The sequence below is a fragment of the Ammodytes marinus genome, assembly GCF_949987685.1.
Source record: "Ammodytes marinus genome assembly, chromosome: 13".
NCBI classification, from domain to species: Eukaryota; Metazoa; Chordata; class Actinopteri; order Uranoscopiformes; family Ammodytidae; genus Ammodytes; species Ammodytes marinus.
In genome coordinates this window covers 31,401,044-31,413,663 of record NC_137217.1, presented here as the reverse complement: position 1 = coordinate 31,413,663, position 12,620 = coordinate 31,401,044, and the positions used below count along the sequence as shown (strand labels likewise).

The 12,620-nt window shown below is 41.0% G+C and overlaps 1 protein-coding gene across 1 annotated transcript; it reads left to right on the top strand.

The window, feature by feature from the left end:
- Positions 1-3,128: 3,128 nt before the first annotated feature.
- hapln2 (hyaluronan and proteoglycan link protein 2) lies at positions 3,129-10,217 on the top strand (the record flags this gene model as incomplete). The annotated part of the gene is made up of 5 exons (XM_080040193.1): positions 3,129-3,207; positions 3,968-4,324; positions 7,238-7,354; positions 8,724-8,906; positions 9,914-10,217. 5 exons carry the CDS (start codon positions 3,129-3,131, stop codon positions 10,189-10,191), a joined length of 1,014 nt encoding a protein of 337 aa, XP_079896319.1. The 3' UTR covers positions 10,192-10,217.
- Positions 10,218-12,620: the final 2,403 nt, after the last annotated feature.

The following is a 12,620-nucleotide window of genomic DNA, read 5'->3' as shown; positions in this document are numbered from 1 at the left end:
TGGTCTTGTTTGCTGTTTACATGTAATTTATGATCATCAGAGGAAAAATGAGACTGTTTCAGAAATATTTAAAAGTTCCTCGTAGCACCTGAGAATGGTTCAACATTACATACGTACTGGAAAGAGAAATGACATAACATGTAAAAATAAATTAAACAGTGCAACATAACGTGGTGAATATACCGCGTCCCAACAAGCACACAGGAGCGTTTAGTTTAGTGAAAACTTTATCTTTTGACCTGTTCCCCTTGAATAGCAATGTTTGAGCTAAGCTAACCTGGATGAGAGACCTTTGCTAATTTATATCTAAAACACAAACAAACACACGCACACACACACACACACACACGTCACGCACACACACACACACACACACACACACACACACGCACAGACACACACACACAAACACACAGTTACAGGAATGCTTTCTGTCGCCTTTTCTTGAGCCGAAGAGTGAAGCAAAACGCAAAAAAAACAACAATAAACAATTCCTTTAAATGTATCTAAAAAATAACACAAATACTGCTCATAATGCATTATAATTAAGTCATAGTATCATAACAGAAATATCTATTAACCTTATACAGTGAATAAAATGCTACAATATGTCCTGCACCACTTCTAATGCCACTTCACACCAATCGACATCTGGATAAACATGTCTGTTTACATTTATATAGTTTTGTATTTAGGTCTCTGCTTTCCTACTAGTGTTTCTCTCATTTTTTTTTTTTTTCTTTTTTTTTTAACCTTTATTTATACAGGTAAATCCCATTGAGACCGAAGACTCTTTTTCTCATACACTTACTTTTCCTTATATTGCTCTGTGTTGGAGGAGCCAAAGATAGACTATAGTGCTAGCTCTTTGTGTGTGACTAGTAATGTCCCCACCTTTCATGCTGTGTTGAGGAATTTTATGTACAAATCTATGAGTCGACTTCTAGAGTCAAAAAACAAAGTAATAACTGCACTGGACACTAAACAGAGTGATACAAGGTTCTCCTCTGGACTGTGGAAACATTGGAATCGATGCTTGTATGTATTTTAATCTGTGTTGACGTTGTATTTGTATTGTCTCTTTATATGGAACTTTGAGTCCGGAATAAAGTATTCATTGACTAAATAATGTCATTGCCAGCGACTGCTCTGCGTTGTGCATATGACAGTCAAACCATTTTGAATGTTGAATCTAATAGGCCTTTACTTTATAAAACTAAGAGCTGGTAGAACAAGGCCTGTATTGTGCCAGGCAGTGGCAGCGGGCGGTGGTCACACAAACAAACACCGTCCCAATGTGGACAGAAGATGAAATAATGGCTTTCTTCTGTTTTAGCCTGGTTTTGCTTCTCCATTGTTCTCTGTTGATCAATGAGGCTCTTTCTCTGCTTCTCCAATTAGTATTCACCCAAACACCTCCGGGCGAAAACAGACAACTTTCTCTGCAGCATATCTGTCTGTCTGTGTGTCTGTGTGTCTGTCTGTCTGTCTGCCTGTCTGTCTGTCTGTCTGTCTGTCTGTCTGTCTGTCTGTCTGTCTGTCTGTCTGTCTGTCTGTCTGTCTGCCTGTCTGCCTGTCTGTCTGTCTGTGTGTCTGTCTGTCTGTCTGTCTGTCTGTCTGCCTGTCTGTCTGTGTGTCTGTCTGTGTGTCTGTCTGTCTGGTCTATCTGTCCATCTATAATCACACGTAAAAAGAAAACATTCATCAATTCGACTACACATGCAGACACACACGGTCACTCACAAACACACACACACACACACACACACACACACACACACACAGTCACTCACAAACACACACACACACACACTACCAAACTGAAATTAACAATATGAGACAGATAGAATCACTGACAGGATGTGGTCGGGAATATAACAAGAATCTTAAACCCTTCCAGCAGTTATAGTTTCCTTGCTACTAACACAATACAATCTCACATTTTCAATATCAGGTTTTGAAACTGAAAACGTTTATTTTTAATTCATCTTGTGTCACTTCGAAATGAGCAAAAAAGGAAATGAGGAAATCAGACGAGGGAAATACAAACAATGGCGTTCATATTGTCGTCAGCATCTGGACAACAATACTGTTTACACACTGTGGACAGAGGACTGGGCCATCTGACCAGTGGGGAGAGAGAAAGGAAGGGTGTGTGTGTGTGTGTGTGTGTGTGTGTGTGTGTGTGTGTGTGTGTGTGTGTGTGTGTGTGTGTGTGTGTGTGTGTGTGTTCGTGTGTGTGTGTGTGTGTGTGTGTGTGTGTGTGTGTGTGTGTGTGTGTGTGTGTGTGTGTGTTCGTGTGTGTGTGGTGAGAGAGAGAGATGAACTGGGTATGACAGTAGAACAGTTAGGGCTTGGGCAAGAAGAGCCTCCTGGGATTAACAGCAGTTTTAACTTCACCTAAAGTTATGAATGACCCAGGATTTCCGAGACCTTGAACGCACCATCGTCATGTGGGACATCGCAGCAGGAGGATGACAGGACATCCGCATAATCTCAACTTTACAGGTTTGAAGAATGTTTCTCATTATGTGTGGTTTTTCATTCATAAACCAGCGATTTATTTACACCCCTAATGCTGAACTGGAATGTGCAATAACATAATGACAGTGAATGCATAAAACACATTTGAGCGTTGGATTGTTGTGTTTCAATCTTTCTCCAATAAATCGATATATCAATCTGTATCTATATATCGTCACACCCCTAGCCAGGAAATACTGAAAGGCTTAACAATAATTTGGGGGTGGTAGGATGTCCTAGAGGAAAGAGGGGCCGACTAGTAACCATGAGGTTGCTGGTTCGATCCCCGGCACCGGACAGGAGGGTGTTGGTAGGAAAACTAGTGGTGGCTGCTATTACATCTACGGTGCCCACCATCTCTACCATTGTGTCCTTGAGCAAGATACTTAACCCCAAACTGCTCCAGGGGCGCTGTACTATGGCTGACCCTGCGCTCTGACCCCCTCTGGAGTGTGGGAACTTGAGAGGGGAGATGAGAAAAGACTCATTTCAATGTAGCCTTGTGTAAATTGACTTATAAAGAAAACTTAACTTTATTTTCAGTTTTTCTCCTCTTTTTATTCTCTCATACACTTATAGGAGCTGAAAGAGCGTCTCTCTTCATAATGAACTTTGCTCTGGTTCTTCTACTAACATCAAGCTGCTTCACCTGGTCTACGGCTGTCTATCTCCCCTCCACAGCAGGTACAGTGTGATGGGATGAATAATGTTTTTGTAATAGTCAGGGGGCCAACTCTGAAAAGGGCTTCCGTTAAACTTGCAGTGTGTAGAATTTTGGGTTTTATTTCCTAGCAGATTTTGTAGAAAGTTATTATAATATCCATAAGTACATTTAATTTTGTGCATAATAGCTGAAAAACATGTTTTGAATATTTTTTTTTTCCCTTAGAAAGGGTCTCATATACGTCCATATTTCTGCATATTTTGGACCAAGGCCTAGTGCCGCCATCTTGAAAGTGTCATAGTTGGAATGTCATCAGGTGCATTGTTTAAAATTTAGAATTGTTCTTGTCCTTGAAGGCCACTGTAGCTTCTGTTATTATTCGAAATGGGTGGGGTTACCCAGGGAGCGTTGCATTCTAGAACTTTGTAGAACTTTCTTGATGATGTCATATTACACACTGCACCTTTAAGACTTTTGCGGACATCTTTTGCTACAAGCTGTCACCCTATTGTTTTATTTAGAATAGACATTAGAAAACGCACCATAGCTTTTAATAAATAACTACAACATGACATTAGTTTGCACTGACAGAAACTTCATCCTATTTTATCCGCAGACCCCAAGAAGTTAAAATATCTCGTTAAGTGTCTATACCTGATGTATTTTAATCTTGATGTATTTCATGCCCCTGTAAAGCACTTAGAATGGGCCTTGTGTCTGTATTGTGCTATAGAAATAAACCTGCCTTGCCTTGACTTACATCCCACTTCACCCCTACAGACCCCAAGAAGTTAAAATATCTCCTGGAGCCCCCCGTCTACCCTGAAGTGGTCGGGCCGAGAGGCGGTAACGTCACTCTGCCGTGTCTCCTGATCTCAAAACCAAACAACTACAAAGTCAAATGGACCAAGCTGGAGCCGGAGCACGTCGGACCGGAGAACATTATCATGATGTCCAACGCAAACGATTTCAAGTCGTACGGACGTCTGGGGCCGAGGGCGTGTCTACGCAAAGCCCACGCCATGGACGCCTCGCTGCAGCTCAGCTTCCTGGAGCTGGAAGATGGAGGAACGTACCGCTGTGAACTTATCAACGGCATCGAGGACGAGAATGTTGAGATTACTCTGAGGATTGAAGGTAACTGAAGCCATTGGCGGTCCAGTGTTTAAAAAGCCCTACTAATGTCATACTCATACTAAAGCCCTACTAACGTCCTACTCATACTAAAAGCTCTACTAACGTCCTACTCATACTAAAAGCCCTACTAACGTCCTACTCATACTAATTTTGACATCAATTTGAGTATGTTGTGTTGTGTATGCGAGTTTGTGTAGGCGAGAATAGCCTGGATGAGTACTTACTTTCGGGAAGATTTTGTGTATGGATCGATGGGATACTTTTCCAACTCAACCGCCCCACAATGCATTGCGTCTTTTCAAACGAAATGGAAGTTTTTTTTTAACTGACAAACCTCACATACACAATCGATGGTTAAGTAGACAGTATGTAGTATATACATGAAGATGGTGGAACGTATCACTGTGAACTTATCAACGGCATCGAGGACGAGAATGTTGAGATTACTCTGAGGATTGAAGGTAACTGAAGCCATTGGTGGTCCAGTGTTTAAAGCTGGGGTATATGATTTCTGATTGGTCAAAATTAACATGAGCTGTACACTGTGACCAATCAGAGCGAGGCTCCGATTCTCTGTTCTTATTGGCTGTTGGGACTGTCCATTCACTTTGGCACGACTATGTTGGTGTAGAGCGTGTCAGGGAGGGACCATAGGGGAGGGACCAAAGAGAACAAGTGGAGCGGTTGAGGTATTTGGATTCGGAAAGCCATACTAGCATTCTACATCCTACATACTCACCATCTATGTATTGCATACTGTCTACTCAAAGATCGATTGTGTATGCGAGGTGCGTCGAAACGTTTTCAGTTGAAGTATACTCAAGCAATGAAGAATTTCTTCTTCTTCTTGTAAGATTCAGGCAGTTAAGACGCTGTTTAGCGTATAACCGCCCTCTACAGGTTAGATATTGAACTAGATTTTTACAGTCCTGTGTTCATCATCTGTGTTTTGGACCTCTTATGTTTTGAGGCGGAGGATCCCTCCGACGCTCTCTGTCCGGCTCATCAGCACTCAGCTGTCTGTGAGTTGAGCTGGACGAGCCGCGGTGTGTGGAACAGCAATCTGTTCTGATCTCTCTCCACTATCAGACTCACAACACTTATTTCACTTAGTAACTCTAATGTTGTTAGGTATTTATCTTCATCTCTTATCTATTGTAAGAGTTTATTAATCACTGCATGTACAGTTGTCAGATCGCGGACCCCAAACAATATCGTTCATTTTCCTGGGCGGTTAGAATTGACCCAGTGCATTGTGGGGCGGTTGAGTAGGAAAAGTATACAATCGATTCATACCCAAAATCTTCCCGGAAGTTAGTACTCATCCGGGAATTTCTCGCATACCCAAACTCGCATACCCAACCGTCACATACTCAAATTGAAGTCAAAATGAGTATGAGTAGGACGTTAGCATGGCTTTCCGAACACAGCCTCTATCCCAACTGCCATTTTCTCCCCAAATCCTCCATCCCAGCTTTAAAGAGCACCTATTATGCTTTTTCATCTTTTCTGACCTATAAATGCTGTTATAATGTTATACAGTCATGCTAAATGATCCCAAGGTGTCAGATTTTTTCTTTTTTTTTCTTTAACCTTTATTTATACAGGTAAATCCCATTGAGACCGAAGACTCTTTTTCAAGGGAGACCTGTTTTCCTTTCCCACGTTACCATTCACACACACAGTCATACACCGATAGCAGGCTAACTATCGACATTCACACGAGGCAAGGTGGGTTAAGTGTCTTGCCCAAGGACACAACAACCATGACACAGGTGGCAGGGCGGGGATCGAACCTCCAACCCTTTGATCATCAGCCGACCCGCTCTACCAACTGAGCCACAGTCGCCCCAAAAGATAATGACGTACTTTGCATTTTAGACAAATTCTAGAGGTGTAGAGGTATTTTTCTCGGATTTTACATGCTACTATTAATACCCATTTTAAAAGTGCAAGAACATAAATTAAAACTCTCTTTCTGAACCTGAACTGTGTCTGTGTCATGCAACTGGGTTCTCGTCTGCCATTTTGTATAAACCTGACACTAAGGTTGCGTTCCGAATCGCATACTCTTTCTTTTTTCTATTCTACATACTACATCCGACGATAAAAATAATCTAGTTAGGATGCAGTAGGCATACTATTGGGACATACTTTACTCTCTTATTTCATCATAACATTGCGCCTTGATCTTGCCTCTTGCTTTTATATCCGTCGCATCCCTGTTTGTTTTCATATGGAGGCTTCGTCGATGTGACGTCACTTCACGTGCGCACTGGATTGTGGGTCAGAATCGCCCAAATAGGATCCACTTTTCAACACTAACAATCTTGGCCGCATGAAGTAGGACATCCGGGTACTTCTAACCATCCTAAATCTGGCCACAAGAATCGGGACATCCTAAATCTTTTTTCTACATACTATACAGTAGAAAGTATGCGATTCGGAACGCAACCTAAACAATCTGGCAAATGACTGAGGGAAATGGACTGGGATATACAGTATACTGAGGGGCTGATTAGCTGATGAGGAGCAGGTGAGTGTGGGGCAGGCCAGGTGAATGTAATACAGCTAGTGCAGAGCAGGAGGGAGTGGCAGGGTCTGAAATGACATGAGTGATTACCCTGCGTTCCGAATCGCATACTCTTTCTTTTTTCTATTCTACATACTACATCCGACGTTAAAAATAATCTAGTTAGGATGCAGTATGCTACAATTGGGACATACTTTTACTCCTTTATTTCATCATAACATTGCGCCTTGATCTTGCCTCTTGCTTTTATATCCGAAGTATCTGAAGTTGTGACAGTTCCAAATAACGTACTTACATCCTAAACCTATTTCTGGCATACTAAATAGTATGGAAGTCTGGGGATTGGAACGCAGGGATAACTTAATTGTTTCTTTTCCCAGGTGTGGTGTTCCCATATCAGAGTAAGAATGGCCGTTACAGATTCACCTTCCACGAGGCGAAGGCGGCTTGTGCTGAACAAGACGGCACATTGGCCTCATACAAGCAGATCTACAGAGGTAACACACTCACTCACTCACTCACTCACTCACTCACGCTCTCTCACACACACACACACTCACTCACTCACTCACTCACGCTCTCTCACACACACACACACACACACACACACACACACACACACACACACACACACACACACTGAGCAAAGGGGTTTATTATTTCTAACACATAATGGTGAATTATCCTTAACAGTGCAGACCACAGAATGCCGATATTGTAACACAATTTCTGAACCAATACCGTGATAACATTTTGCCCATAATGTAATGAGTTATTACATAGTGGGCTGGTTCCAATAGTAAGGGCAAGTGTCAAGGAAATTGTGATACTTTATAACAAATAAATCAACCTCAAATGAAGTGATATGATGGAATTATAACATTCAGAAATGGTTCAGAAATTTTATTACATTATTGGCAAATATAATAAATATTTTAATTTTTTTTACTATGGAAAAGGGGTAGGATTAAATAAGTGTATACTTCTTCCTGCTCCTTTTCAGGCATATCACATCAATACAGATAATTTTTTTTTCTTTTTGTGAAGTCATTTAAACATACATTTTGTTTATTGTATTTTTATGCTTTTCATTTAGTTTTGTATTGTTTTTGATATGTCTGAAATAGAAAGAAAGAAAGAAAGAAAGAAAGAAAGAAAGAAAGAAAGAAAGAAAGAAAGAAAGAAAGAAAGAAAGAAAGAAAGAAAGAAAGAAAGAAAGAAAGAAAGAAAGAAAGAAATTACTCCATGATCCTCTTTCATTATATTGAGTATGGATTCATGTGTATTTGTCGGACTTTATTAATTGCTTCTGTATACTTCAGTGTAAACGGTCCGACGAACCTCGCATACACAATCTATGGTTGAGTAGACAGTATGTAGTATGTACATGTTGAGTATGTAGGATTTACAATAAAAATGGGGAAAAAATCTTTATTTTATTGTCCATTATTACGTTATTTGTTGCTACATATTCTCTCTGAAATCTCCCCATGTCTCCTATACTTACTTACTGGGAGTTTTTTCTCAGCCGAGCTAAGGGTCTAAGGGCAGAGGGATAGATAGATAGATAGATAGATAGATAGATAGATAGATAGATAGATAGATAGATAGATAGATAGATAGATAGATAGATAGATAGATAGATAGATAGATAGATAGATAGATAGATAGATAGATAGATAGATAGATAGATAGATAGATAGATAGATAGATAGATAGATAGATAGATAGATAGATAGATAGATAGATAGATAGATAGAGAGGATGTCATACTGTATGGAATGTAAAGCCCACTGAGGCAAATGTCTATTTGTGACATCGGGCTACACAAATAAAACTGATTTTGATTTGATTTGATTCCTACAGCGTGGACCGATGGTCTGGACTGGTGTAATGCTGGCTGGCTGCGTGACGGGACGGTGGTGTACCCCATCATCCACCCGCGCGCTGCCTGTGGAGGGGGGTCGCTGCCGGGCATACGCAGCTACGGACCCAAGGACAAGAACCAGGATCAATTTGATGCCTTCTGCTTCACATCTAAGACGTCTGGTAAGGTCTCAATGGAGTTAAAGACCTACTTCACAAGTGGGAATACGAAGGTGTATTGAACTCTGAGATCCTATGTAGTATAAATGTGCAAAACATTTTAGAAATCGGTTCATCCTAGCCTGAGAAAAGGCTGGAAGAAAATTCGGAGCAACAATGTTTGTAATAAACTGCAGAGATGTCTTCATGTTTTTATTTGTATGAATGTCAACTCTGTGTGGCAACAATCTGGTCTTCAGTAGCTACGGCGTGAGAGAGTGGGACTGATAGTAGGACGACTAACGGCAATAAAATCAATAAAACTAAATGGAAAATGTCATCAGTGGGAAAATAGTTGGCAGTCTCAGTCCCTGGAGACTTATAGTGGCATATGAGTCGGAACAAAAGATTCATTCAAGAAATCCATTTCAAACAAAACACTGTCCTCATGTTTAAAGGTGGAGTCAGTGATTCTGGAGAACGCTTGTTGTCAAAATCCAGTGTTAATACGCAGCCTAGGCTCTGTAAACGGGCATGTTGCTATAGCTACGGTGGGCCCCCTTTGTTTACATACCGGTTTATAGATCCTAGGCTGTGTATTAACACTTGATTTTGTTCAGCAAACACAATACGGACAGGTTGCAGAAACGTGAGGAGATATTCACTGGTGTTGACAAAAAGGGATTTTGACAACAAGCGTTCCCCAGAATCACTGACTCCATCTTTAAAGTATTTTATTTAAAAAAGTAATATTTAGTATTTTACTCTCAGCACTAAAGGGTGCTGTACCAATACAGATTATTATTATTAAAGTATGAAGAAATGTAATTATGAAGCTACAGATTAAAATTCTGTCATCTGCATTTCCATAAACCGCTCCTCCTCTCTTAAGCTCTGTCCCCAACATATCGTGTGTGTGTGTGTGTGTGTGTGTGTGCGTGTGTGTGCGTGCGTGTGCGTGTGCGTGTGTGTGTGTGTGTATTATCTGTCTGCATAACTCTTAACCCTCTCTCCTCCTCTCTCTCTCCCAGGCACTGTCTCCTACATTTCGGGCTCGTTCTCCTTCCGTCAGGCGGACCACGCGTGCAGTCGTCAGGGGTCCCAGCTGGCCTTAGTGGGACATCTCTACGCCGCGTGGCACTTCCTCCAGTTCGACCGGTGTGACGGCGGCTGGCTGAGAGACGGCAGCGTTCGATTCCCCATCAGTTTCCCTCGCGAGCGCTGTGGCGGGGCGGCAGAGGCAGGGGTGCGCTCGTTCGGATTCCCCAATAAGAGTATGCATCTCTACGGGGCCTATTGCTATAGGTAGCCTGACATTTTAAAGTTATAGTGTGTAACTTTTTATATAAATGAATGTCAGTTTTAAGATCCCTCGTGAGTGCCTTGGAAGGGCGGCCGAGGCAGGGGTGCGCTCGTTCGGATTCCCCAATAAGAGTATGCATCTCTACGGGGCCTATTGCTACAGGTAGCCTAAGATTTTAAAGTTATAGTGCGTGATTTTTTTCATATAAAGTAGGCCTATATGAATGTCAGTTTTAAGCTGTTGCCAAAATGAGTTGATACAAAGTTGATTAAGCCTATCAGCTCCACAAAACTCTCTCTGTATTTCTCAGTATGGCAGCATTTACAAACTGGTGTCCCTCCCCCCCACACACACACTGGTGCAGGAGCTCAGAAAAATCCCAAGAAGATCCCAAGAAATGTTTAAGTTGTTGATTCTACTGCTAAGAAAAAAAAACCTGGACGTACAGTAGAAGGTATAAAATCCATGTGCCATCACTGAAGGCTTTACCTCATGTAGATGCACCGACAGACAGTGTTGTTGTAATTACACAGAATTCCTCATGGGGGGGGGACAGAAGCTACGCACTATAGTTTGAAAGCTTTTGGAAATATTTGAGTTGTGGTAAAACAAAATGCGTTGTTTCGTTTGGAATCCACAAACCAATTTCAGAATGTAAGATTATGGTATAAAACATGACACACACACACACAATCATTTTTCACTTAAAGCTGGGGTGGAGGATTTGTGCAGAAAATGGCAGTTGGGATAGAGATTCGAATCCAAATACCTCAACCGCTCCACTTGTTCTCTTTGGTCCCTCCCCTATGGTCCCTCCCTGACACGCTCTACACCAACAAAGTCGTGCCAAAGTGAATGGACAGTCCCAACAGCCAATACGAACAGAGAATTGGAGCCTCGCTCTGATTGGTCAAAGTGTACAGCTCATGTTAACTTTGACCAATCAGAAATCACATACCCCAGCTTTAACCTGTAACATGGTCGGGACATTTACGCATTGGTAAATCATCAGTGAATGCATATAAGTTAAAGGTGGAGTCAGTGATTCTGGAGAACGCTTGTTGTCATAATCAGTGAATATCTTCAAAAAACTGTATGATCCACTACCTGTCTGTACTGTGTGTGTGCTAAAGAACATACTGGTGTGTAACTAAGGTTATGTAAACTAAAGGGGCCCCACTATAGCTAGCAAAACATGCCTGTTTGTTTACAGAGCCTATGCTGTGGATTAACACTGGAGACATTCACTCATTTTGATAAAAAAAAAAAAGTTATTTGATTTAACCACAAGCGTTCTCCAGAATCACTGACTACACCTTTAATATGATTCGATCACTGAATCTGTCTATTCGTCGATGTAACACGAGACTGAACTGCTTCTCCTGACGTCTGAAGTGTAAATAACTCTGTTGGTCACTGTGAGGATGACCTGCTTTATCTGTACATTAATAACATGTGATTTAATGTATTCAATAAAGATATATCAACATATATCAGTGCATTGAAATCCCTGTGTGTGTGTGTGTGTGTGTGTGTGTGTGTGTGTGTGTGTGTGTGTGTGTGTGTGTGTGTGTGTGTGTGTGTGTGTGTGTGTGTGTGTGTGTGTGTGTGTGTGTGTCTCTACATTTCAACTTTTTTTATTGAAGTGCACAATAAAAAAAAAGCTCTGTAAACTGGTATGTAAACAGAAGTTATGTAAACAAAGGGGGACCATCGTGAATAGCAAAATGCCCATTTACAGAGCCTAGGCTGTGTATTAACACTGGATCTTTTTTCAGCGTGCACAGCAAAGTATGGACAAGTAGCAAATGGTGAGGAGATATTCACTGATTTTGACAAAAAAAGAGATTTTGACAACACGCGTTCTCCAGAATCACTGACTCCACCTTTAAGATGTTTGTGGAAGAAATCTATCAGTGTCGAATGTGAAACTTTATTTCTTTGGCGACCCCTAGTGGCAGAATAAGAAAAAACAGTTTTGTTGATAGTTAATGGCTCTCAATATGGAATTTCTCCGCTTCAAAAATGTATTTGAATATAACATTTTTGGACCTGAATTCAATTAAAAACTTGAATAAGCGTGATAATATTCTTGAAACAAAACCATGTCTAAAATATAAATTATGACAAATGCAAGCTGCTGTGGAGGCTGTATCTTTGCAATTTGAGTTCCTTAGTTAAAACAAGACTTATTTGTAACTAAAGAAGTTACTATTAAAGGAATACTGCACCCATACGGAACCGGCGATCTATCATTATAAAATCGCTATTATAATATAATGAATGAGGTTTGTCTTCCCTCAGTCTTCCCTTGGCCCAGCTGTCCTGTTAATCCTAACCCTACATTTTTATTGAAGTGATGTCACATTAGTAAAATGTAGGGATAGACAGTGAGACCATAAACACTCTTTCTGCCTTTTCTCAGGCTAGGATGA